The sequence below is a fragment of the Schistocerca piceifrons genome, chromosome 7 (assembly GCF_021461385.2).
Source record: "Schistocerca piceifrons isolate TAMUIC-IGC-003096 chromosome 7, iqSchPice1.1, whole genome shotgun sequence".
In the NCBI taxonomy this organism is placed as follows: domain Eukaryota; kingdom Metazoa; phylum Arthropoda; class Insecta; order Orthoptera; family Acrididae; genus Schistocerca; species Schistocerca piceifrons.
Window position 1 is genome coordinate 465310213 of NC_060144.1, and position 26812 is coordinate 465337024.

The following is a 26812-nucleotide window of genomic DNA, read 5'->3' on the forward strand; positions in this document are numbered from 1 at the left end:
GATGGCATGTCGGCTGCTGTGCCATGTGCACAAATTGCGTGGCCCACTGCAGGCAACCTCTGGTGGCTGGCCCAGGCAGATGCCTTTGGTGGAATATTTGAAGGGTGGCATGCTGGTGGCCTAGTGTCTCGGCATGTATCCATGTGTCATGTACAGGCTTATAGCACCCCTCCCCCTTGGCAAAAGGGCTCACCACCAGTGTGAGTGTTTGCAGTGATTCCTGAAACATCCACTGTCTCTGCAGCAAATGTTGCAGCGATGGCAGCAGCAGAAGGAAATTTCAGGCTGGAACCATTGAGTAGGGTGGAAGTAGCATGGGTGTAGACATGTGCAGCAGCCGCTTCCCCGTGAGGTACCGTAAGAGAGGTCCATTGACAAGGAAGGTGGTCACATCTCAACATCTGGTTCCTCAAAGTGGTTGAATAGTGCTGCTGTTGAAGGTGTTCGCAACTCTGTTGGAGGCACTGCAGACACCGGTGTTGAAGTGTCTGAAGACGCCTGCCAACCCAATGGTGAAGCCATCGTGGGGAGGCCCAGCATCAGGCACAGGATGCAGTGGGGGTCGGGGGTAGTTGCTGTGGATCCCAGGACCCCAGAAGAGAGCAGGAAATGCTGACATCAGCGAGGAGGACAGCCGAGATGCCCTGCAGACCCAGGACAGACGCTAAGGGCATGGGCAGCTGTGGACCTGCAGCCCTTACTGTGGCACGAGGATGCTGCTGGTCATGATGGTGTGCCACCAGCCCTTCAGTGGTGTGCACTGTATGAGGCAGCAGCAGCCTTTACAGTTGTTGTGGACCACGACTAGAATCCACTCTGTTCAGCAGCCAAACCCCTAAGTTTTGTCCATATGGACCATAGAGTCAGGAGCAAGCCATGATGACGGTGGCACCGATGGGTGTTGCGGGGTAGGTATGACCATATGCTAGAAGGCACATGGCTGGACCTTGGAGCACCTTGGCCAGACTCCAAACATCCACCAGTGTAAACCTGTAGGAATTCAAGGAGCATGTCGAGGCTTTGTCTGTAGAGCCGTGTTAAATGTACTTCTTCATTTGAAGATGGAATGTATGGACAAAACTTACTGTCTCATTGTTAGATTTGGGAGGGGGGGAGGTTCAATGGAGGAGAAGTTGTGTGGTGAATGTTTTGGTAGGTGCAAAAAATCACGGAAGGCTTGAGACAAAAACTGTGGACCATTACCTCTCACAAGTGTATAAGGCAATCCTTTAATAGAAAAAGTTTTGGAGAGGCCCTGAATCATAGCCCCAGCTGATGATGGAGGACAATGGATTGATAACATATGTAAATTTAGAGAAAGCATTGGTAACCAACAGCCAGGAGGAATTTAGGAAGGGTCCCATGAAATCAACGTGGATGCATTCCAATGAGCATTGTGGCCTGGGACACAGAGAAAGCATTGCCAACAGCACTGTCTGTTGGGTAGCACAGTGAGAGCAGGCCGTGACAAGATGTACAATTCCAGGCCATAACATAGGCCGATGGGCTGATAAGTCCTCTGAAAAGGAACTTTCTGGTGAAGCAACTTGGGGAGAGGATGGGCCGATGTGGCCGCACCTAGAATAAATTAGTGGGAGTAATAATTTTACTGAAAAATGCTTGGAGTTGTTTGACATTGTTACAGAAAATTTTACTGAAAAATGTTTGTAGTTCTTTGACATTTGTGCAGCAACAGTAAGCTGTGTCCGCAGTAACTTGGTGTAAATGCTTCACCCCATACCGAGGAATGTCAAATGCCAAATACACAGTAATGGCAGGAAGAGAGTGACTTGACCAAGTTGCATTTTAACCCAGCAGTATGTAAGACCATGGAAAGGTGTGCAAGTTAATTAAACGCTATTCCATGGATGCACCCTTTGTGATGATGTCATTAAGATAGTTGATGCATCCCAGAACCAACATCATCAGTTATTCCAAAAAAGTACTGAAAAATTACCAGGGTGCTAGCCACACCAAACAAAAGGGACTGATACTGGTACAAACTGAGGGGCATGATAATTGCGTGGAGCTGTTTAGAATCCTTATCCAGTGGAACCTGTAAATAGGCTTCAGGTAAATCAGTTTTGGAGAAAAAGTGACCATTGGTGAGTTTAGCCAATTACTCGCCTAGACAGGGCAAAGGGTAGTTGTCAATGATAGATTGAGCATTAACTGAAACTTTCAAGTTGCTTCAGAGACCAGTCATTGTTTTAACAATCACGAGGGGGGGGGGGGGGTAGAAAATCACTCATTGTAGTAGGCTGTAAGACCCCCCCCCCCCTCCCCCCCCCCCCCCCCCCCCCCAAGGATGTCAGTCTATCACATTGTGATTTCACTTGATCACACAAACCATAGGAAAAAGATACTGCCACACCATAGGTCGCAGGGTAATATGTGCTGCAAAATTAATAGCATAACCTAACCTATCTGAGAAAAGAGATGAGAACTCAGAGAATCTAACTGCTGATAATGACCTGGTTGAGAATGAGGTGCATCGTATATGAAATGGAAAAACTAAAAGCCTTGAAAGCATCCAGACCAAACAAATGTCCAGTACCAGATCAACCACTACCAAAAAAGTCGAGGAATGAACCACAGATTTATACATACTGGCAGCCATAAATTAGCCCAAAATTGGAATATGCTGCTTGTTGTAACTCACCAAATGCCAAGTAACCTGAGACGAAGCTGCAGATGTAAGATGCACATAAGTTTATGAGTTCAGTACAGTCACTGCTGCACCCATGTTCACTTATAAGCTGAACACTTTGTCCGTCACTCGCACTCTGGTCAACAGTTTATGATTCGTAAGCACTGGAGGCACAGAATTAAAACCCATGTCCATGTCCGTAGAAGGGGCCTGGGAATGACACACGGATACTATATGTCCTTTTCTCCTACAGTTGTTGCAAGTCACCCAGTGCTAGTTGTTGGGCACATTGCTGTCCAGTGTGGCATGCAAATGGCTGCCACATCATCCTACCCCCAGGAATTGACCGATGTGTGATGACCAGGAACAGAAGCAGCTGCAGCAGTATCACACCAAACCTCAATCTGATCACCAGCAGCATGAGATTGAGCGGTATTTAACACTTCTGCCAAAGATGGATTCTTGCACTGTATTGCACATTGATACACCCTTGTTAGGAGCCATCAGAATGGTGGCATCACAGGCCACAGATTCAGCAAAGGAATCATGATGAAAATCTGTAACAAACTGGCATATGGAACTGAGGCTGTGAAGTTCAGCCACCCAAGCATGGTAGTACTGGTAGAGCTGTTCATGACAATAACAGAGCTCTACTCATGCTGTGATGACACATGTACATTTATGGTGATGATTTAGCAACAACCTGCACATCACATTGAACAAAAGTGACACGTGTTCTTGGACCAGTGCTAATTGACCCAACAGCTGTTAGATCCGAGGAGAAATCCAAGAAAGGAACAAAGCATTACACATGTTTGCATCAGTGACGCCAAAAGAAGGAAGTGTTGTCGTAGTCGCTGCTTATAAGCCTCTCACTCTTCAGCTGCGTTGTGATAAGGGGGAGAAGGCCGTGGTTATGCTAATGGCATGGAAGCCTGCATAATCAATATGGCAGATAAGTTCATGAGAGCAACTGTAAAAGCCTACAGCTGCTTGAAGAGAGATTGAAGCACTGCCGTCTCCATGGACAGAAGAATCAAAGGAACAAGGAAATAGACTGCGCATGCAGAAGTGGACACCACACTCATCGTCAGTTGACATACTGTATGGCATGAACAACAGCATGGCCATGATGAAATAACTTCATTCTTCTTCCACATACAAGTGAACAACAGTTGATAAAATAGGCACAAACGTAGAAACTACCCAGGTACTAATACTGATACTGATGATGGTCGAAGTAGAGAGGATATAAAATGTAGACTGGCAATGGGAAGGAAAGCGTTTCTGAAGAAGAGAAATTTGTTAACATCGAATATAGATTTAAGTGTCGGGAAGTTGTTTCTGAAAGTATTTGTATGGAGTGTAGCCATGTATGGAAGTGAAACATGGACGATAAATAGTTTAGGCAAGAAGAGAATAGAAGCTTTCAAAATATGGTGCTACAGAAGAATGCTGAAGATTAGATGGGTAGGTCACATAACTAATGAGGAGGTGTTGAATAGGATTGGGGAGAAGAGAAGTTTGTGGCACAACTTGACTAGGAGAAGGGATCGGTTGGTAGGACATGTTCTGAGGCATCAAGGGATCACCAATTTAGTATTGGAGGGGAGCGTGGAGGGTAAAAATCGTAGAGGGAGACCAAGAGATGAATACGCCAAGCAGATTCAGAAGGATGTAGGTTGCAGTAGGTACTGGGAGATGAAGGAGCTTGCACAGGATAGATTAGCATGGAGAGCTGCATCAAACCAGTCTCAGGACTGAAGACCACAACAACAACTAATACATGTAGTTGCTGACAACAAGTATGAACACAATATGAGGGCAAGTGCCTGCTGCACTGCACTTGTAAAGAGGAGGGCTCTGGTAGATGGTGTGGCAGATGCTGTGCAATGTGCACAAGTCATGGCCCACAGCAGGTGGCCTCTGGTGGCTGTCCCACACAGCTGCCCTGCCAGGAGCCTGGTGCTGCGGCACATATCCAAGCAGTACATACGGAGTTATGGCAGCTTTATTTCTGCCAGTACCACTGTTCTGCTTTCCAAACTTTGTGTAGCTCTCCACGTACCTCAGTAGATTAAAACTGCTGGGAAAAAGAATGTTGTAAATAAATAGCTCAGTCATTGCATAGGGGATAGTTTCCAGAATGAATATTTCGCTCTACAGTGGAGTGTGTGTTGCTTTGAAACTTTGTGCCAATTTAAAACTGGGTGCCAAACAGAGGAGAGAGATATTGGCAGAAGTGAAGTTGTGAGGGTGGGCTGCAAGCCGTGCCTGGATAGATAAGTCAGTATGAGCAATGCCTGTGAAAGGTCAGGTTACAGATTTGGTTGTTTCAGTTAAGCTGCAAAATTAAATTGTAACTGTCCCATTTAATTCCTCAGTCTAATTTCCTTCAATGAGCCAGAATTTGTTCAGTTCCATTGATGACTAGGTCTCATAAGATGGGCACCTATGATTATAAAGGAGGTGGGGGGAGGAGGGAGGAAGTACTGTGATGTCAGTAGAGACACAGTAACAGCAGTCTGGGTCAGTTAGGAGAGCCCAGTGACTTAGAAAGTGCATGTCACCTGAATAACAAGTCCATCAGGGAGATTTCGGCCCTCTCAAAGCTGTTCACCTCTGTCCATTGCTAGTGTGATAGTGAAGTAGAAACACATAGGAACAACCACAGCTAAACCAAAACCAGACAGACCTCATATACTGACTGACAAGTGGAGTATTACAGAAATAAGTGAAGGGATTCAAGTGAATTCCATTTACCAGCAGTCCAGGTAGCACAATGACTGACATTTGTAATGAGTTAAAAAGAATGGCTTGCAGTGGTGAAGCAGCTCCTGATAAACCACAGATTTTTGTAGCCATTGCTAAGTGACACTTAAGGTCCTGAACAGTGTATGACAGGAAATCAGTGATATGTAGTGATGAATCACACTATACTCTGTGACTGTCTGATGGCTGTGACAAATGCCTTCAGAATGTTGTTTGGAACAGCAGCCAATTTTGATCGAGCTTCTCACAGTGTAATTCTACAAACCAGTTGTAAAGAGTTTTTTAATTTGATTGATTTCCAAAAGTTGAAGGAAATGATTTGAGTCATTGTTATTGACAAAATAACAAATTACAAAAATTTTGAAAAATTGTTAAACAAAAAACTTTGTCAAGTTTCCATTTTTTTCACAGTTGTGCTTATTTAAACACTCACCGTGAACAAAATGTGTGGTCAGTTTCTCAACTGTTATTGTTATAGCAATAACAAATGGCAAATATTAAAACAATACTTATGTCCCATCTCAGTAATGCTGTGTAGTTGTTGTTCATAAAATTTTCAAAGGTGACACTGATACCACAGTATTTACCACAACTGCTCAGTGCCTAATAGGGCAGCCCTTGGTCTCGCTGGAGATCTCCCCACTGTCCTCGCAGATACCGATACCAGTGTTAACAGAGTGATGAAATTTTGTGAACTATCAGGCCTCATCCCTAAACTGGTGGGGAAGGGCGGCAGACTTTAGCATGTTATAAACTGCTCTGCATGTGGTGACAGCCTTTGTCCCCACCCATGAGATTACATGTTGACTTTTCGTCAGGGCGCTGATGACTGTGACGTTGAGAGCCCCCTCAACCCAACTCATCATCATCAGTGCCTAATACTGCAAACTCTGCACAGACCAATACAAGTAGTTTCCTGATTTGTGAGATTTATTGTTTATCATTTACATCAAGTTTGTTTAGTTTTTGATATTTTTTTTTCTTTAGTCAAAACTTATACTGTAAAATAGTTCCCATTGCTAATGATATGTTTTCGTAGTATAGAAGTGAACATAAATATTGAGATTAGGTACTGATGGATATGTGTAAACGTATGCTCTTTATTCCAGACAGTGCCCGCTGATTTCCTAGACCTTCTGTCCAAATGCCTGAATATATACACAAGTCAACGGCCAATGCCTCGTCAACTGATGTGCCATCCGTACCTTAAAGATATTGAACAGAAATCTGTTACGGAATCTGTTCCACAATCTAGACCACACCCTCTGCTGGAAAGGCCCCTAAAAGAGCTGTACCATTTGTGGAGACTGGCAGGCGGTGATGTACAGGCAGAACTGCGAAAACAGGGTCTTATACGTACAAAACCTCCAATTCTATCACTTCCAAGGTATTTCACATCCTATTTTCATTTTTTGGATAAGTAAACTTAGGTAACTTTTTTAAAAAGTGAAAACAGATAGAATTCACTAGGTTTATGACATTGGAATTGCATCCAAATGGTAATGACTAAAGCAAGAATGACTGGAGCAATTACACAAGAATAAAATAAGTAGCTGAAATTTGTAACATCTCTTGCTTTTGGGATTTCTTCACAAGGAGAAAAAGAAACATAAAAGTCAGGAAAAAGCAAGTTTAAGATGTACATGTTATATTGGGGAGGAATAATAAGTCCAGATTTTAGTTGGTGAGATATGATGTAATTCAGGAGTTTGAAAGTAACTTTCTTAACTGTTACTTTTGAATTCTTTGATACTTTCTGTGTTTCTCCCAAAGAGTTTCAGTACCATTCTTTAAGTACCATATACTTTGCCTTCACTTCTTCCTATCCCTGATTGTCATCTTGCTTCTTATGTAAGAATTTTTGATAAACCAGAAGACTTAATCAACTGCTTTTTTTTCTTTTTCTTTTCTTTTATAAATTTGTGTTGCGTCTCTTCTCCTTTGCTTCTGTTTGAGCTGTTAGTAAGTGGATGTCCTCCTGTGGTTCCAAGCACCCACATATAACTGCTCACTGTAGTCTTCTTTCAGAATTTTACTGAACTCTTGAGCACTCATTGATAGAAGTGTGGCAGAATTACAGGCCACCTTGTTACATGTATGACAGGTATAGGACAATGGACAGCATCTACTACGTTTTATCATAGTTGGGCACTTCCTTCATTATTCCCTTCATGAACTGAACATGAGAGACACGTGTGTATGTCTCTGTACTACCACAATGTGTGTTTGGCAGCACGCAGTGTCATCTAACACATCAACTTTTAGTTGTACACACAAATTTGAAGCATGTGTGCATGGTAGGTTTGATGATATACAAATACATCAATTTACTTTTCTTTTTTTATCATGTTGAACTAAAAGTTACTTTATTTGGGTTGTTTGGCATAATTTAATAATTGAAATACACTGAAGAGAAAACAAGTCTAAAGTGACAATAATTCCTTTTCTGGTGATAGCAAATGTGTTTCAAAAATGTAAAAATTTGCATACAGATCCAGAAAATTCAAGCTCTTGCTCCCATTGGTGCCTGAACGAACATCGTAGTTCATTTTTCCTGCACACAGTTAGAGTGGAACAATATTTAAATGGTGTGAAGGTGGTTCCATGAACCCTTTGCCAGGCACTTAAATGTGAATTGCAAAGTAGTCATGAAGATGTAAATGTATGTTGAAATGTATGCATGGAAATTAATTTTGGCTCATATTGTTTGTACATGCCAAGTATTTTGTGTAGTATTTGCTCGACAAATGCTCACCTCTGGCTGCACAATAAATTGTGTGTGTGTTATTGTCAAACATGCAATAACACATTTAGCTAGTTTTAGACTTTCTTTGAATATTTTCTCCTGAATATATTTTGGTACAGAAGTAGTGAGAAGGAAACAGGTTGACTAAGACGGGAAAAAAAAATTTTTTTTGGATTGCAATTAGGAACACCAGGACACACATCTCAGGCCAGTTAATCTGAGTGAAATTGTCTGTAATATTTTACGTCCCTCAGCTTTGCTCCTAGATTGTCTCTTTAATGCGGCAAATTCCATCTGTCATGCTTGTCAAAACACATTGAATTTTACAACTATAATTGTGTCACTGTCAATTGCACAGGAACTGTAACATGAGAGAAGAAACAAAATATATTAAAATAGAAGTGAAATGTTCACTATTTCGTACCATGTACAAGTAAAAGTGCAATGTTTAATTTATTTATTCATTTAAGTAATTGCATATTTATCTCTCTGGCAGTCTGGTGATACTGGAAGGCACGGTGTTTGGACAGATCAGAGACCGAACTTCAATGCTGGATTTACGTGTTGTTCCACTGCCTCTGGACACACTTGTTCAGAGACTGGCACATGTACCACCAACTTCATACTACCCTCTAATTGAAGTAAAGTGAGTATGCTTCCATGTTTGCCAGAGTCATTTGACTAATAGATATTGTAAAAGAAAAAAAACTGCTGTACATTGTTTATGAAAGAAAAAGGCATCTCTCTCTCTCTCTCTCTCTCTCTCTCTCTCTCTCTCTCTCTCACACACACACACACACACACACACACACACACACACACACACACACACACACTCACACTCTCCTCACTCACTCACTCACTCACTCCCTCACTCCCTCCCTCCCTCCCCAATGCCCCTCCCACCTAAAAGTTACTGACTTGTTACAGTGTCTTGTGAGTCTCGTGGAAGTTCACTTTCAGAAATCTTCATTAGCTAATCAATAGTAATTTAATGTAAGTAATAATTTAATATCACAACACAGTCAAATTCACTTCTTTCGTTGATTGCACTTGTAGTTGGTCATTAGGATAGCTGATATGTCACACATCAGCACTTCACTGTTACATCACTTATAGATGTGTATTTTTCAAGTGGTAACACAGATAACAAGCATAACAACTTCACAACATAACTAAAAGTTGCTGACTGACTGACCGATATTCACACATATATGTTCAGTTTTGACTAGCTGACACAGACTTGTCTGAAAAGCACATGGTGAAACACAGATTGTTTGCATAATGAGTGGTAATTCCTGACAGACAGACTGGATTTTGTGTGACACCTATTTATAGATGTCACATTACATGATACAAATTGTTAGAATACTGAGCTCTTCAATTTTAGATATTAATGTAAAAGACAGAAAAATTGAAAGGGACAAAGATACAATAGGCGGTGAAGTAAGTTTATGTAGCCACCAGTTCTGTAATTGGGCAGTAGCAGAATCATTGGTACTGTTTTGTAGAAGAGCAATTTAATGCAAAAAGGGATTTGCAAAGTTCACTGAAACATTCTAGAAAGTGAAATTTTCTGTTTAGAATAATTAATTAAGTCTTCCTGTGCTGTTGTTTGCTCTGTATCACTTTGAACAATATTTAAAACTGTTTTAATTTTATTATCAGGCGTGTTAATCTCAGATGTAATGCATGTACTTCTGGACTTTTTAATAAGTTTTATTAATACAATGCAGTAGTTTTTATAATGATTGACTGTTTGTGGATCATTACTCCTTCTAACAACAAGATACATTTCCCTTTAGTAAGCCACAGCTTTTTAGATGGTTTATTACAGTTTTGTTTCAATGTTTTCTTGGGGAAACTTTTTTTCATATTTTAAACATAGCTGCACAACAGCAACGATTCCACGTAATAAAATTATAAACAGCCGACCAGTTGCAATGGATCAAGAATTCTTTACCTAGGTTTTGACAAATATAAATTTGTCTTCTTCAGAAGGTGGCCTAAGGACAATGATCATCATAGCTTACATTAGAAAAGTATGAAACATAAGCCAAGAATAAATTTTAACACAAATTAGAGAGCTCTTGCATTACAGAAATATGAGAACGACGACTGGTACTTACAATTTTACATTAGTAAGGACTAATGTACCATCGCCGTTTTTACAAATCTCGGCATAGATCCATTTGTCAAAAATGAAATATAGCCCTTGAATTAGGGTTTGTCATGTAAATATAAATTAGTACATGGATCTTGCAGAGCTCACAACCGACTGAGTGTAATCGGCGAGCGTAGTTACTCTGAGGCCAGGGCAGGTGGCGCTCATGGCGAGAACCATGTGCCAATTGGCATACAAAGGCAACGTGTAAATTATCAGTATTAATAAAGTCCTTAGATAAAGAAACAATAAAAAAGAAGGAAGGCATTTAACACGCCCGTTATAACAGTATGGGAACTTTGGTACAAATAATGTAGTTATACATCAAAAAAGCAGGTGGCGCTTACGCCGAGAGAATTACGCCCAGTGGCATATACAGCCAAAATATAAAAATTACATTACTATATTAGTGAAGCCCACAAATGGTATATATGTCAGAACTTTAAAATTGACAATAATGGCTCTTGTCAAGACAGAATTACAAACACCGGTACACAATCCAGTTAATACACATTCGCAGGGAACCCAAATTTTAGAGCCAGACAAAATCACATAAGGGCCGATGTAGTGGCAAACATACATCGTGAGAAAACCACATTACATAAGGGGTAGTGAGCTTAAAGCATTGAAGGTGCATCATAGCTTCCTGAGGAAATAGACCACTAAGGTTACCAGCATTAATGTTATACCATAAACAGTACAGGTTTAAAGCCTTCGAAAAATTGTCTACAAGCAAGGTTCAACTGGTCATTCAGTATATTACCATCCTTGAGCTCTAGATGTTTGAAAATTTGTAACTCTTCCCACAGATCTAATCTATGCCCTTTGACTTCTCTGTGTAGGATAACAGTGTCTTCTAAATGTTTAGGCGTATGACCGGCTATCAGGAGGTGTTCAGCAATGGTTTACATGAAAAGATTTCCTTCACAAAAGAACTTCAGAATGAAAAAGGTGAACTTAACTTCCTTGATTTAACAATTTCTATACAGAATAGTTCCTTCAATTTCAACATCTTCCGTAAGGAAACGTATTCGGATAATGTCATCCCTGCTGACTCAACTCATCCAAAAGCTTATAATCTGGCGTTTTTTCATTCTGCCATTCACCCCATGGTAACTACTCCTTTATCACCTGCCGATCAACAAAAAGAATTGAATATCATCAAAGCGATTGTGGTTAATAATGGGTACAATCAGAATATGATTGGTTACTTGTTCAGTAAGAAAACTTCCCAAAACTGTTCGACTTTGAGCAACAACCTCCCCACTGACAGCAAAGAAGCTAAAAAATTTATATCTATTCCTTTCTTGGGTAATATATCACATAGGATAAAATGTCTTCTAATGAAAAAATATAACTGTAACATCTCCTTCTCTACAGATAACAGTTTAAAAAGAAATCTTGTACATTCAGTAGAGATTGCCGGCAATTGGTTTTCCAATTCAGGGGTTTACAAGCGAACCTGTAATAACTGTCCTTCATATTATATTGGTCAAACAGACAGAGCTGTGAAAACAAGATATAAAGAACACCTATTAGGTAAAAAAGGAGCAAATATACACAGCTCTACTTTTGCTGAACACCTCCTGATAGCCGGTCATACGCCTAAACATTTAGAAGACACTGTTATCCTACACAGAGAAGTCAAAGGGCGTAGATTAGATCTGTGGGAAGAGTTACAAATTTTCAAACCTCTAGAGCTCAAGGATGGTAATATACTGAATGACCAGTTGAACCTTGTTTGTAGACAATTTTTCAAAGGCTTTAAACCTGTACTGTTTATGGTATAACATTAATGCTGGTAACCTTAGTGGTCTACTTCCTCAGGAAGCTATGATGCATCTTCAATGCTTTAAGCTCACTACCCCTTATGTAATGTGGTTTTCTCACAATGTATGTTTGCCACCACATCGGCCCTTATGTGATTTTGTCTGGCTCTAAAATTTGGGTTCCCTGCGAATGTGTATTAACTGGATCGTGTACCAGTGTTCGTAATTCTGTCTTGACAAGAGCCATTATTGTCAATTTTAAAGTTCTGACATACATACTGGTTGTGGGCTTCACTAATATAGTAATGTAATTTTTTATATTTTGGCTGTATACGCCACTGGGCGTAATTCTCTTGGCGTAAGCGCCACCTGCTTTTTTGATGTATAACTACATTATTTGTACTAAAGTTCCCATACTGTTATAACGGGAGTGTTAAATGCTTTCCTTCTTTTTTATTGTTTCTTTATCTAAGGACGTTATTAATACTGATAATTTACACGTTGCCTTTGTATGCCAAGTGGCACATGGTTCTCGCCATGAGCGCCACCTGCCCTGGCCTCAGAGTAACTACGCTCGCCGATTACACTCAGTCGGTTGTGAGCTCTGCAAGATCCATGTACTAATTTATGTTTACGTGACAAACCCTAATTCAAGGGCTATATTTCATTTTTGACAAATGGATCTATGCCGAGATTTGTAAAAACGGCGATGGTACATTAGTCCTTACTAATGTAAAATTGTAAGTACCAGTCGTCGTTCTCATATTTCTGTAATGCAAGAGCTCTCTAATTTGTGTTAAAATTTATTCTTGGCTTAAGTTTCATACTTTTCTAATGTAAGCTATGATGTTCATTGTCCTTAGGCCACCTTCTGAAGAAGACAAATTTATATTTGTTGAAACCTAGGTAAAGAATTCTTGATCCATTGCAACTGGTCGGCTGTTTATAATTTTATTTTTTTCATGTACTCACAAAGGTATCATGAAACAGTTTAAATTTTAAATTTCCGTCAGGTTCCCTGTACATCTCATACCAGTCTAACTGATGTGGACTTTCCCTAAAATTTGTGGTTGTTAAATTGTTCACTGAACACACTAGTCCGGAGGACTATTCTGCATTACTTTATGAAGCTGTGTATCGTGATCAGAAAGACCATTCTTAACAGGGAAGGTTTTCATTTGTTGGTCTATAATAAAATTATCTATCTATGCATTGCTTTTCTGCTCTACCCAAATAGGATAAGCACTAACTGACTTCAAATTGAAAGAACCAAATAATACTTCAAGGTCATTGTTTCTGTCAGACTCTTTCAAAAAATCTACACCAAAATCCCCACAAACAATAATCTGCTTCCTTCTTTCTGACAGATAGCACTACGAAGAATCCAATTTTTTCAAAAAGTTGAAAAATTGCCAATGGGGGCTTATACATAGCTGCAATAATAAAAGTACCATTATTTAGCTGAAGCTCACAGGTGGATGCTTCTGTATGTTGCTCTATACAAAACTTTTTAGTTTCTAAATTTTTCAAACTATTATAGATTTTAACACAAATGGAAACTCTTCCTCTCTCTAAAGAGTATGTACTTCCATGTGCTGAAAACTTACGGTATATCCACCCACATTTACCTTTTCCATATCTGTAACTATATGATGTTCAGACAGGCATAGTACATTATTTCCACCCTCAGTTTCTAAAACTTTTAAACAAACAAGAAGCTCATAAACTCTGCTTTTTAATCCCGTGTTATTCTTATGCAATATACCAATTTTAGGAGAATCTTCTGATGTACAAACTGTGTTTTTCACATACTTTTTTGAGAATCTTGGGATATTTGAACATCTCTAGTACATCTCTAGTACCTGCCTGTCTGAGCTTCTCATTATGCTTAATTTCATTCATTGAATCATTAGACACTGATATTAGCCTGAAACATTGGTACTCATGAGTTCCAGTGCCCCTCCCCACACCTCTCACCCACTCAAAGATTTTGCCATCGTCCCAGCCAATTTACCCTTCCATTTCCTACTGAGATGTAGGCTATGCCTTGTGAAGTCCCACTTGCCAATAGTATCAACAGGATACAAACCTGTGTTGAACAGTGTAGCTGCCCAAAGCAGCTAATCTTCCTGAAAGGGCTGTTTAGTTGGGGCCGGTCATACAGCATGAAAGGAGGAACCAAGTGAACATTTGTATGGTTCATTGCAGAAGCTTTTTTTACTAGATTGCATGGAATTGATGTTATGTGAAGAGTTAGTTATTGAATAGCTGTCAGGAAAATTGTGTGTATTTGATCTTAGGCCTGCCACACTTTTTTTATATGGGCATATCCATATCCACATCCACATCCACATCCACATCCTTACTCTACACGTAGCCATATAATGTCATGAAGTGTACAAAGTGTATAAAAATATTTTTTTCTCCTTCCTGTTCCATTCACAAATGATGCAGCATTGTTGATATCTTTTGTATATGCCTGAATTTCTCTAACTTCCTTTGTAATTATTGAGCGTGATTTAAGTGGGAGGAAGTAATATCTCTCTCATCTTGTGTGAGCTCTTGGAATAATGAGAGTAAAGTTTTACATGACATGTGTTGACTGTCCTGTAGTGTCTCCCATTGAAATTTGTTGAACATTTCTGTGGTGCTTTTGCACTGACCAAGCAAACTTACGACAATGCAAACAAACACCTTGAATATTCCGTCTCTCTTCCATTAATCCAACACTTTGCAGAAACACAATATTCCAACTGATGGCACTATTACTGTCACTGCAAATGTTAGCTTACTGTTACTGTGAACTTACATCTCTCTGTAGAGTAAGTGTGTTGGAGTTTGGTGCATTCTAAGTGTAGCTCCAGTTTGTAGTAAACAAATGATGCTTGTTATGGGATACTGATACTTACTTTGCAGATTATAGCATTAATACGGAACACCAAATTAAGTGATTGCTGTGTAATTGTTCTGTGTTTATCACAAAATAATAATAACAATAATAATAATTTATGCATGGGTCAGGAAGCTGTTACTTTCTAGACAACCAGGTTATCACTTTATTGCACAATAAAAATACTCTTCTACATGTTTTGTAGGTCTGACATTATTGGTGAAGATCCACAGCCAGATGCTGCCAATTTACCACTTGTTATCCGAGAACGAGACACAGAGTACCAGCTTCATCGTATACTTTTGTGTGATAGGTTACTTGAAGTGAGTGATATTTTTAGTGATTTAATAATGTATTTACCGCAGTATTTGTGTGTTTTTACATATTGTAGTACATAAAGTGTCACATGACAGGGGTACCCATATAAGAAAGCTGCGCTTATTAAGGAAGCTCGCAAAGATATTCCACCTCTGTTCCGTGGTGATATGTGGGCTGCTGTGTTGGAAGTCGTAGGTGATATTCAGGGCCGTTACACAGCAATTGATAAGGAAACGCCTACACATACAGACAGACAGGTACGTTCATCATTAAAAATATGATGATAATCATTTTAGATTTTGTTTTCATATAGCACATTTTGCTTACTATACATTCCTCAGATTAAACTTAAAGTTTAATGTACATAGGTAGTTAGCTAATGAACAAGGTCTTGTATCAACTTCTCAAATCTCTGTCTTTTTGTGAATGTGTACACCTCATAACAGTGCAATATCTAGCTGGTACATTCAATTTCACAGATCGAAGTGGATATTCCACGCTGCCACCAGTATGATGAACTCCTGTCCTCAACGGAGGGTCATAAGAAATTCAAGCGTATATTGAAAGCTTGGGTGGTAAGTCACCCACAGTATGTCTATTGGCAGGGATTGGATTCTCTTTGTGCACCTTTCTTGTATCTCAATTTTAATAATGAAGGTAATTTTAACTTTTTGATAGATACATTATGAGTCATAGATTTGTTTCAGTTAATGAACAAATATTAATTTATTTATAGAAAATTAGACTGTTTTAGACCATAAAATGTGTGATATAAGGTTGTGGCTGTGACTGTAAGCTTATATATAAGTGTCTTTTGATTGTGCCTTTCTGCACATTAATGTGTTGTCTTTACGGTAAGTAGCAATCTATCTTTTGTTATGTTCTTGATATTCTAGCCTGGAGTTTCCATTGTTTGATATAACATAGATATTTTTAACTTTTGCAGCTCAAGCTTATGCTTGTCTCTCAGCATTTATACCAAAATATCTGCACAATTTCTTTCTGAAAGATAATTCAGCAGTAATACAGGAATATCTTGCAAAATTTTCCCATCTAATAGCATTCCACGATCCTGAACTTGCAAATCATCTTGCTGGTATATCATTCATACCTGAATTATTTGCAATACCATGGTTTCTCACAATGTTTTCACGTAAGTGGCCTTAATCATTATGATAGTAATGAAAAAATAGTTTATAAAATGATACAATGTTTTTGTTTGATTTCCTACAGATGTATTTCCATTGCACAAAATCCTTCACCTCTGGGACAAACTGCTGCTTGGAGATGCTTCTTTTCCACTTTTTGTGGGCTTAGCAATATTGAAGCAACTGAGAGATACGTTACTAACTTCAGGCTTCAATGAATGTATTCTGTTGTTCTCTGACTTACCAGGTACACAGTAAATATAAGAAAGCATGTAATTTTTTTGCGCATGACTTCTGTATGCAGAAACATAATTTATCTTAATTCGGTAGGAAGTATACATCATTCTTGGTTTGTTATTTTTGATTCTTGCTCACCATATTTGTCAATTCTAAAAACATCCAATTGAGTGACTAATGACACTGATTACATATTTTCAGAAATAGACATGGAACGTTGTGTTAATGATTCAATTGAGATGTATTGCAACACGCCCCGTAGTGTTACCTACAGACAGCACGAGTTGCCAGTAAAAACTGAAACAAATGTGAACCCTGATCTGGTAAGAAAAACTGAGAATAATTTTACAATCTTTCTTATAACTTCTTTTACAGATGGCACATAAAGCTATTCTTTTGTAACATCACATATGATGCACACTATAAGTGAAATTGATACTCTTAATAGTTTCTTATTGTTTGTATTAACTGCATCAAAATAAATTCATTTTCGTGTAGTACCAGAAAATAAGAGGTTATACTGGAGGGAAGAGGTGTGAGAAAATGAGCATAATTGAAGTTGGCAATACTAGATAGCAGATCAGTAGGTAGGTGTTTCGAAATTATGACACAGAACTATGAATATATCTAGTCAATTGGATAGTAGGAAATATTTCTTAGCTATGAAGCACACATTCCTGGTAACCTACATAGGGATTTCTATGTGATGAGCCACTCCATAATGCCCAGATTTAAGCTTTTCACTAAAAACGTAATCAGTCTCACAGCACCATCTTATTACCCAGAAATGTTAGTGTTTCTGAAGCCTCTTACTTTCTGGATTCTTTAAAACTGCTATCCACAGACTTTCCAATTTACACTTTCCTTGTCAAAAATATAGTTACATTCTCATATGCATGGATTGTCTGGTATCAGAAAGTTTTTCTATTACCTTTGACTACCAAGTCTTGAACTCAAATACTAACAAAGAGATAGAGGGGCTGGCCAGTACTTACCTCAGCTCAGTACAGCCGATAGATACACATAAAACAGAACTGAAAATTTACATTCCTAGCTTTCGGAACTTTGTTCCTTCATCAGGGAGGAGAGAGGGGAAAAAAAGGGAAGAAGGGAAAGTGGATTCAGTTACTCACAACCCAGGTTATGAAGCAACAGGGAAAGGTAAACAGGGAGGGTAGCAAGGATGGAGGCATGGTTGTCAGAGGGAAGCCAAAGATATTCTACTGTAAGTACTGTGCCAGCTTCAAACCAAAGAGGATGCATACAGAAGTAAAGTATAAAGATAAACACAACTATGTAGGATGAAAAGATGCGTGAATGGCTAAAGAGGAAAGGGAAAGAGGAGAAGACTGAAGAGTGAATGGGAGTGAGGTTCTTTAACGTAGGTTCAGTCCAGGGGGATGGCGGGATGAAAGGATGTGTTGGAGTGCAAGTTCCCATCTCCGCAGTTCAGAGGGACTGGTGTTGGGTGGGAGAAGCCAAATGGCACATACGGTGTAGCAGGTTCCTAGGTCCCTAGAATTATGCTGGAGGGCATGCTCCACTACTGGATATTGGGCATCTCCTAGGCAGACAGTTCGTCTGTGTCCGTTCATTCGCTCAGCCAGTTTGGTTGTTGTCATGCCGATGTAAAAGGCTGTGCAGTGCAGGCACGTCAGTTGATAAATGACATGTGTAGTTTCACACGTAGCCCTGCCTTGAATTGTGTATGTTTTACCAGTAGCGGGGCTGGAGTAGGTGGTTGTGGGCGGATGCATGGGGCAGGTTTTGCAGCGGGGTCGGTTACAGGGGTAGGAACCGCTGGGTAGAGAAGGTAGTCTGGGAATATTGTAGGGTTTAACAAGGATGTTACGGAGGTTAGGGGGGCGACGAAAGGCAACTCTGGGTGGTGTGGGGAGAATTTTGTCAAGGGATGATCTCATTTCAGGGGTTGACTTGAGAAAGTCATATCCCTGGCGGAGTAATTTGTTGATGTTTTCGAGGCCAGGATAATACTGGGTGACAAGGGGGATGCTTCTGTGTGGTCTGGAGGTAGGAACATTGTTGTTGGACGGGGAGGAATGTATTGCTCGGGAAATCTGTTTGTGGACAAGGTCTGCAGGATAGTTGCGGGAGAGGAAAGCACTGGTCAGGTTATTGGTGTAGTTGTTGAGGGATTCGTCACTGGAGCAGATACGTTTGCCACGAATACCTAGGCTGTAGGGAAGGGAGCGTTTGATGTGGAAAGGATGGCAGCTATCAAAGTGAAGGTACTGTTGTTTGTTTGTGGGTTTGATATGGACTGAGGTGTGGATGTGAGCTTCAACAAGATGAAGGTCAACATCCAGGAAGGTGGCTTGGGTTTTGGAGAAGGACCAGGTGAAATTCAGATTCGAAAAGGAGTTGAGGTTATGGAGGAAATTAAGGAGTGTTTCTTCACCATGAGTCCAGACCACAAAGATGTCATCTATAAACCTATACCAGGCCAGGGGAAGCAGCTGTTGGGTCTTCAGGAAAGCCTCCTCCATGCGGCCCATGAAGAGGTTGGCATAGGAGGGAGCCATCCTGGTTCCCATGGCCGTTCCCCTGATTTGTTTGTAGGTCTGGCCTTCAAAAGTGAAGTAATTATGGGTGAGGATGAAGTTGGTAAGTGTGATAAGGAACGAGGTTTTTGGAAGATCTTCGGGTGGGCGTTGGGAGAGGTAGTGCTCAAGGGCAGAGAGACCATGGGTATGTGGGATGTTTGTGTAAAGGGATGTAGCATCTATGGTGACAAGAAAGGTTTCAGGTGGGAGAGGAGTGGGAATGGATTTGAGGCGTTCTAGGAAGTGGTTTGTGTCTTTGATGTAGGATGGGAGTCTGCGGGTGATAGGTTGTAGGTGCTGGTCTACCAGAGCTGAGATACGTTCGGTTGGGGATTTGAAGCCTGCTACAATGGGACGGCCAGGATGGTTCTCTTTGTGGATTTTGGGTAATAGGTAGAAGGTAGGGGTACGTGGCTCAGGTGGAGTGAGTAAGTCTATGGAAGCCGTTGTGAGGCCTTGTGAGGGACCTTGGATTTTTAGGATTTTTTGCAGCTCAGTCTGGATGGAGGGAATGGGATCCTGGGTAACAGCTTTGTAGGTTGAGGTGTCAGAGAGTTGACGCAGTCCTTCTGCCACATACTCCACACGGTCAAGTACGACAGTTGTGGAGCCTTTATCCGCCGGGAGGATGACAATAGAGTGGTCTATTTTCAGCTCTTTAATGGCACGGGATTCAGCTGGGGTGATGTTGGGGGTTGTCGGGATGTTCTTCAAGAAGGACTGGGAGGCAACACTGGATGTGAGGAATTCCTGAAATGTCTGCAAGGGATGGTTTTGGGGGAGGGGAGGAGGATCCCTTTGAGAAGGCAGTCGAAACTGTTCTAGACAGGGTTCAACACTGGGTCTAGTGCTTGGGGGCTGTGTTTGGGTAGTGAAGTGATATTTCCAGTTGAGGTTCCGGGTGAATGAGAGGAGATCTTTAACCAGGGCAGTGTGGTTGAATTTAGGTGTGGGGCTAAAGGTTAAGCCTTTTGATAGAACAGATGTCTCTGGAGGAGAGAGGGATCTGGATGAGAGGTTTAGGACTGAATTGGGACTGGTGATATGTGGCATTTGACTGTGGTTATAGTTGAGATTTGGTCTGTGTGGGGTATGTGCTGGGATGGGGAGATTGAGTAGGGTGGCTAGGCTAGGTTTGTTGGCTATGAGGGGGGTTTGTTGAAGGTTCTGTTGTGGTTGGTGTTTGTGAGGGATAGGGAGAGGGACCCCACTTCTTAGGTGTTGCACTAGCACTGTGGATAGTTTTTTCAGGTGTTGTGTGGCATGGAACTCAAGTTTGCAGCTGGCTTCTAGGATGATGTTCCTCAGTGTGTTCTCCAAGCAAGGGTTTGAGAGGTGGAGGACTTTGAAGAGAGATAGGAGCTGTTGGGAGTGGTGGTTACATGAAGTAGTGTAGAGATTCAGGACAAGTTGGGTAAGGGCTAAGGATTGAAGGTTCTGGAAGTCCAGGAGAGACTGGTGGAAGGAGGAATTGCACCCAGAGATGGGAACTTTTAAGGTAAGCCCTTTAGGGGTAATTCCAAAGGTTAAGCAGGACTGGAGGAAAAGTATGTGGGATTGCAGTTTGGCTACAGTGAATGCATGTTTCCGGAATGAATGTAAATAATGTGGTATAGGATTAGGGTACATAGTGGGTAACTGGTGGATAGGGAAATTAGATAACTAAAGTTGAGATAGTAATCATAAGAAGGAGTAAAACACGGAGGGAAGGACGAGAAGGAAAGAAATTGTGTTGGTAATGTTCAATACCAAAGGAAGACCAGTAAATAAGAAAAATACGGAAAAAGTTAACCAGACCAAGCAAGTATGTCCAGATCAGGGGAAAAAGAACACACGTAGCTCAAAAACAGAGATAGCGAGTGGCGAAAAAAGATCGCGCGTGCCGCAAAAGCGATCGCGCCTGCCGCAAAAGCGATCGCGCGTGCCGCAAAAAAGATCGCGCGTGCCGCAAAAAAGATCGCGCGTGCCGCAAAAAAGATCGCGGGTGGGGCAGAAATGTCCCAAAAATTTTTTCTTGTGGCAGAGAAAGATAGCCAATGGCACAAAAATATCGCCAGCAACAAGAAATCGACGGAAATGGATGATACTGGTAGGTGTGGAAGAGATTGTTGGCAGTGATTGTTGGCTGGGAAACAGCGAATAACGAACGTTAAAACTATGGAATGTTGAATAAATAAATCAATAAATAAAAAAGAGAAGAGGACTATAAACGGAACAAGATAATAGGAGGAAGATGAAACTAGCACAGTTGGTGACGAAAATATTTATTTATGTATATATAAAACACTGAAGAAGAGAAAGTGTTAAGATGACAGACGTAAGTGATAGCTAACAAAAGGGACAAAACAATGAAGGATGTGGACCATATAGGTGATCTAAATGATTAATGGAAAATCTCATATAAGATGTGAAACAAATACTAACAAAGAGATAGAGGGGCTGGCCAGTACTTACCTCAGCTCAGTACAGCCGATAGATACACATAAAACAGAACTGAAAATTTACATTCCTAGCTTTCGGAACTTTGTTCCTTCATCAGGGAGGAGAGAGGGGAAAAAAAGGGAAGAAGGGAAAGTGGATTCAGTTACTCACAACCCAGGTTATGAAGCAACAGGGAAAGGTAAACAGGGAGGGTAGCAAGGATGGAGGCATGGTTGTCAGAGGGAAGCCAAAGATATTCTACTGTAAGTACTGTGCCAGCTTCAAACCAAAGAGGATGCATACAGAAGTAAAGTATAAAGATAAACACAACTATGTAGGATGAAAAGATGCGTGAATGGCTAAAGAGGAAAGGGAAAGAGGAGAAGACTGAAGAGTGAATGGGAGTGAGGTTCTTTAACGTAGGTTCAGTCCAGGGGGATGGCGGGATGAAAGGATGTGTTGGAGTGCAAGTTCCCATCTCCGCAGTTCAGAGGGACTGGTGTTGGGTGGGAGAACTCATTCTCGTGTAATGTTGAGTATACTAGAAAACTAGTGACAAAATCTGATAATCATGCCATAACAATGTTCTGTTTGGTGACACTACACATAATGGAAATTCACCCATCTTGCTTCATAGAATTGCCCAAATCAATGTCTCTTACTGTTACACATGCTGAGCTGAAGATAGGAATACCAAACCTGTCAAGCATATTAAATCTGAATTAGAGTGAATTTCTTAGTTGCTCATAAAATGACTTCAGGTCTGCACATACTGTAAGGAATACTCATTGTAGTTCAGAGATACTAATAATTCTGCACATAAACTTAGCATTTGTTTTATTTTTATTAGTTAAGGAGTTGAACTGATAATACCATGGTACATCTGATTGTGTGTTAGACATGTGAATATGCTGTTGTTGTATCTTCAATCGGAAGACTGGTTAGATTCAGCTTTCAGTGCTATTTTATCCTGCGCAAACTGCTTCATCTCCTAATAATGAATGCAACCTACATCTATTTGAACCCAGCTACCACATTTGTCACTTGGTCTCCCTCTATAATTTTAACCCCCACACTTCATTCCAATACTAACTGATGGTTCCTTGATGTCTCAGTACATGTCCTAACAAATCTCTTCGGTTAGTCAAGTATGCCGCAAATATCTTTTCTCCCCGTCTCCATTGAGTACTTCATCATTAGTTACATGATCTACCCATCTTACCTTCAGCATTCTTTTGTAGCTCCACATTTCAAAAGCTTCTGTTCTCTTTTTGTCTGAATTGCTTGTTGTTTGTTTTCAGTTTCATATTCCAGACAAATACCTTCAGAAAGATTTCCTAACACTGAAATTCGTATTTGATTTTGAAATTTCTCTCCTTCAGAAATACTTTTCTTGCCATTGCCACTTTACATTTTACATACTCCCTACTGTGACCATCATCAGCTACTTTGTATCCCAAACAGCAAAACTTTACTTTCAGTGTCTCATTTCCTAATCTAATTCCCTCAGCATCACCTCATTCAGTTCAATTTAATTCAACTGCATTGTTTCACCTTGTTGCACTTTTTTTACGTTCATCTTATATCCTTCTTTAGTGTCCCCACCAGCGGACATTACGATGGAGACAGAAGAGCTGGCTACCCAGCACAGTGGGATAGTGCAGAAATCTGCCATGGAGGGCACACACAATACACAGTATGGGCAGACCTGCTGGTACAGCTGTTTACCCACAGGCAACAGTAGGCTGGGCAGACCAGTGCTAACTTGGATTTCGACAGGCCCGGTCCTCACCTAGTGTATTGTGTCATGTGTTGTGCTGAGGCTTAGCCATTGGTCCTCTGCACCAGCTTCACTCTGGGTTCTTCTTATGCTCGTGTCTACATGGGTTTGACACTCTGCATCACATAGATCACACTGAGTTCATTTCTCTCTTAAGGGATTGTGTTTGGATATTATCGAACCACTGTCAACCCATTAAGTATCCACATTGTACGTGTAGTGAAGTGGCGTTGTCATGCCTTTGTAGACACTAAACCATCCTTCAAGACACTGTCCATTCCATTCACGTGCACTTCAAAGTCCTTTGCTCCTTCTGACAGATGTACAATGCCATCAGCAAACCATAAAGATTTTATTTCTTCTCCCCAAACTTTAATTCATTCTCCAAATTTTTCTTATGTTTCCTTCACTGCATGCTCAATGAACAGATTGAATATTGTAGGCAATAGCCTACAAACTGTCACTCACTTGCTTCTCACTGAGCAAGGTAGCGCAGTGGTTAGCACAGTAGACTCGCATTCGGGAGGACGGCGGTTCAATCCCACGTCCGGCCATCCTGATTTAGGTTTTCCGTGATTTCCCTAAATCACTCCGGGCAAATGCTGGGATGGATCCTTTGAAAGGGCACGGCCGACTTCCTTCCCCATCTGTCCCTAATCCAATGAGACCGATGACCTCGCTGTTTGGTCTCATCCCCCAAACAACCCCAATCACTTGCTTCTCAATCACTGCTTTCCTTTGATGCCCTTCAATTCTTACAACTTCTGTTAGTTTTTTGTAAAAGTTCTTTGTAACCCTTTGCTCCCTGTATTTTACCTGTGTTACCTTCAAAATTTCAAAGAGAGTATTCCAATCAACATTGTTGAAAGTTATAGATGTTGTAAATACAGGTTTACCTTACTTCAGTGTATCTTCTAAGATAAGTCATAGACTTGTGTGTTCTTACATTTCTCCAGAACCCAGACTGATCTTTCCTGAGGCCAGCTTATACCAATATTTCTATTCTTCTGTAAATAATTTGTGTCAATTGCTTGCAGCCATGACATTAGCCATGCACTATGCAAATATAAATAAAATAGAGTATATAGTCATAACCACTATAACTTTCATGTTGTATAATGATATTCCATGTAACTACTAAAGAGATAACTTACCCTCAGTTCCACACTGGGGAAAAAGCCTTAAGAAATCATGTAAATGGTCAGCACCCATGTTGTCATCCACATTTTCCACTGAGAAGATTTACTATATGTGTAAAACTGACTCATTCCATATCACTGCAAGCTATCACACTTGTGATCCATGGAACATACAAATAACTAACTAAATTAAACTGCTTAATTTGTTGCAGGAGATGAGCCCAATTCCATTATCTGAGCTGCAGAAAGAGTTCTGTCCTCGTATAAGTGCAGCCAATTTATTAGAGCTAATGGACATAAAGCAAAACAAATTTTCAAAATCAAAAGTTGTTGTTGTGGATGTGCGACCTCCAGATGAGTATCCTTTTGAATCATATACAGTGTCGGTTTATTCCTACACATCAGTAATACTTACATTAAAATGATTTAAAAATAAAAGTTATGGATAGAGAAGACATAGAGATATTAAACTTTGAACTATAAATTTCTCAGATGTTTCCTTAAAGATCACAATTTCTGATGAGAAAGAACCATGCCATCAGATTTATGGCAATTAGGAAAATATGACAGGGAAAATATGAGTTACAAGAATAATGTAACTACTGAAATGTTTTTGTAAGCTATTTCTACCCTCTTCTTCCAGTAGTCTCATGATACTGATTTTATCTATCTGCAGTTGAAGCCTTTTATTACTTTACATTACCAGTTAGATGTGACCAATCGAATTTTAAAAATGTCTTGAATATTAAATCAACAGGTAAACTAAGTTGTGTGTTGTTAGCTGAAAAGTCCTACCAGATAATCATGTGCCTAATCAAAAAGATTCCAATGCTAATACAAACCTTGTCATTTTTTAATTGTGTTTTAAAGGGGGTGGTTGAAATACAACTAGCCAACAGCCTGATCAGTAGAGACAGTGCCTTTACTCTTCAATAAAGAAACACCAAGCAACTGGATTTCACAGCCAGCATTCAGGATCGTGTCCTCCACTACTCCACCTGACAAGGCATGTAACTAGGTAGTGAGAGAAGGGGTGGGGAGCAATAAGACTATAAAAGAGGCACAATGTAATAAAAACCGAGTGAGGTGGCGCAGTGGTTAGCATACTGGACTCGCATTCGGGAGGACGACGGTTCAATCCCACGTCCGGCCATCCTGATTTAGGTTTTCCGTGATTTCCCTAAATCACTCCAGGCAAATGCCGGGGGATGGTTCCTTTGAAAGGGCACGGCCGACTTCCTTCCCCGTCCTTACCTAATCCGATGAGACCGATGACCTCGCTGTTTGGTCTCTTCCCCCAAACAACCCAACCCAACCCAACCCAATGTAATAAAGATGTTCATTCTGCAGTTACCACCTGAACACAAAGGCAAGATACACTGTTGAAATATGATGTAACAGCAATGGCTGGACCCAGATGGACACCTGAGAGCAATACAGATTTGTAGTGTTTGATTTTGTTTTGCTCCTCATTGTGAATTTCAAATGGTTCAAATGGCTCTGAGCACTATGGGACTTAACTTCTGTGGTCATCAGTCCCCTCATTGTGAATTTGATTGATGTTTTTTACATTTATTAATTACAAAAATAAACATACTTGAGTGCAGCATTTGCAGTTAACAGAACATGAAAGGATTAAATCCACCAACTAGAGGAACATCAATGGGGTACATTATAATGATAATATTGTGACTGACCAGTGACAGGATGCTACATTAGGTGATGGTGCTAGGTTGTGCAGTCAGTAAACTGGCCGAATATTTCATATTTTGTACATTAGATGTGCACCCCTATATCTGCAATAGACTGTCCATTGTTAGTGCAGCTAGAAGGATATGTGTGTTTACAGTGTTACTGTTACTTCTTTCCTGTTATCTTGTTTATCACAGCGATCTCCTGTTGTATGTGCCTTATCACCTGATCTTGCACACCAGTAATCTGTGCAGAAGCCTTGTCAACTTGACCTACACTTGTGGTGATATTTCTCTGAATCTCGCTCGGGCTTATCTTCATTCTGTTGCTGAGATATGGTCACTTTCCTTTTGCTGGCTTTCCACACTTCGGTTACCTAATATGTGATACCCTGACATGCATTGTTTATTGCTTCTTACATTGGGTGATTCTATTGCACAAACATTTGTTTCTTCATGGATATTTTTCAAATCTTTGCAAAATCTTTTTCACCATTGTGCAGTTTTCTGTTGGAATTCTGGG

At 40.4% G+C, this 26812-nt stretch overlaps 1 protein-coding gene across 3 annotated transcripts in view; it reads left to right on the forward strand.

Moving 5' to 3' along the window:
• Positions 1 to 26812, forward strand: part of LOC124805186 (TBC domain-containing protein kinase-like protein) — a 77652-nt gene that overhangs the window by 26371 nt on the left and 24469 nt on the right. For 2 of the 3 annotated variants that reach the window (XM_047265677.1, XM_047265678.1), the window contains exons 5-13: positions 6532 to 6809; positions 8665 to 8814; positions 15197 to 15314; positions 15405 to 15566; positions 15789 to 15966; positions 16256 to 16462; positions 16543 to 16704; positions 16896 to 17017; positions 24811 to 24956. In XM_047265677.1, coding sequence (XP_047121633.1) covers positions 6532 to 6809; positions 8665 to 8814; positions 15197 to 15314; positions 15405 to 15566; positions 15789 to 15966; positions 16256 to 16462; positions 16543 to 16704; positions 16896 to 17017; positions 24811 to 24956 — 1523 coding nt within the window. The remainder of the gene's footprint in view (positions 1 to 6531; positions 6810 to 8664; positions 8815 to 15196; positions 15315 to 15404; positions 15567 to 15788; positions 15967 to 16255; positions 16463 to 16542; positions 16705 to 16895; positions 17018 to 24810; positions 24957 to 26812) is intronic. The other variant, XM_047265679.1, reaches the window with a different exon arrangement.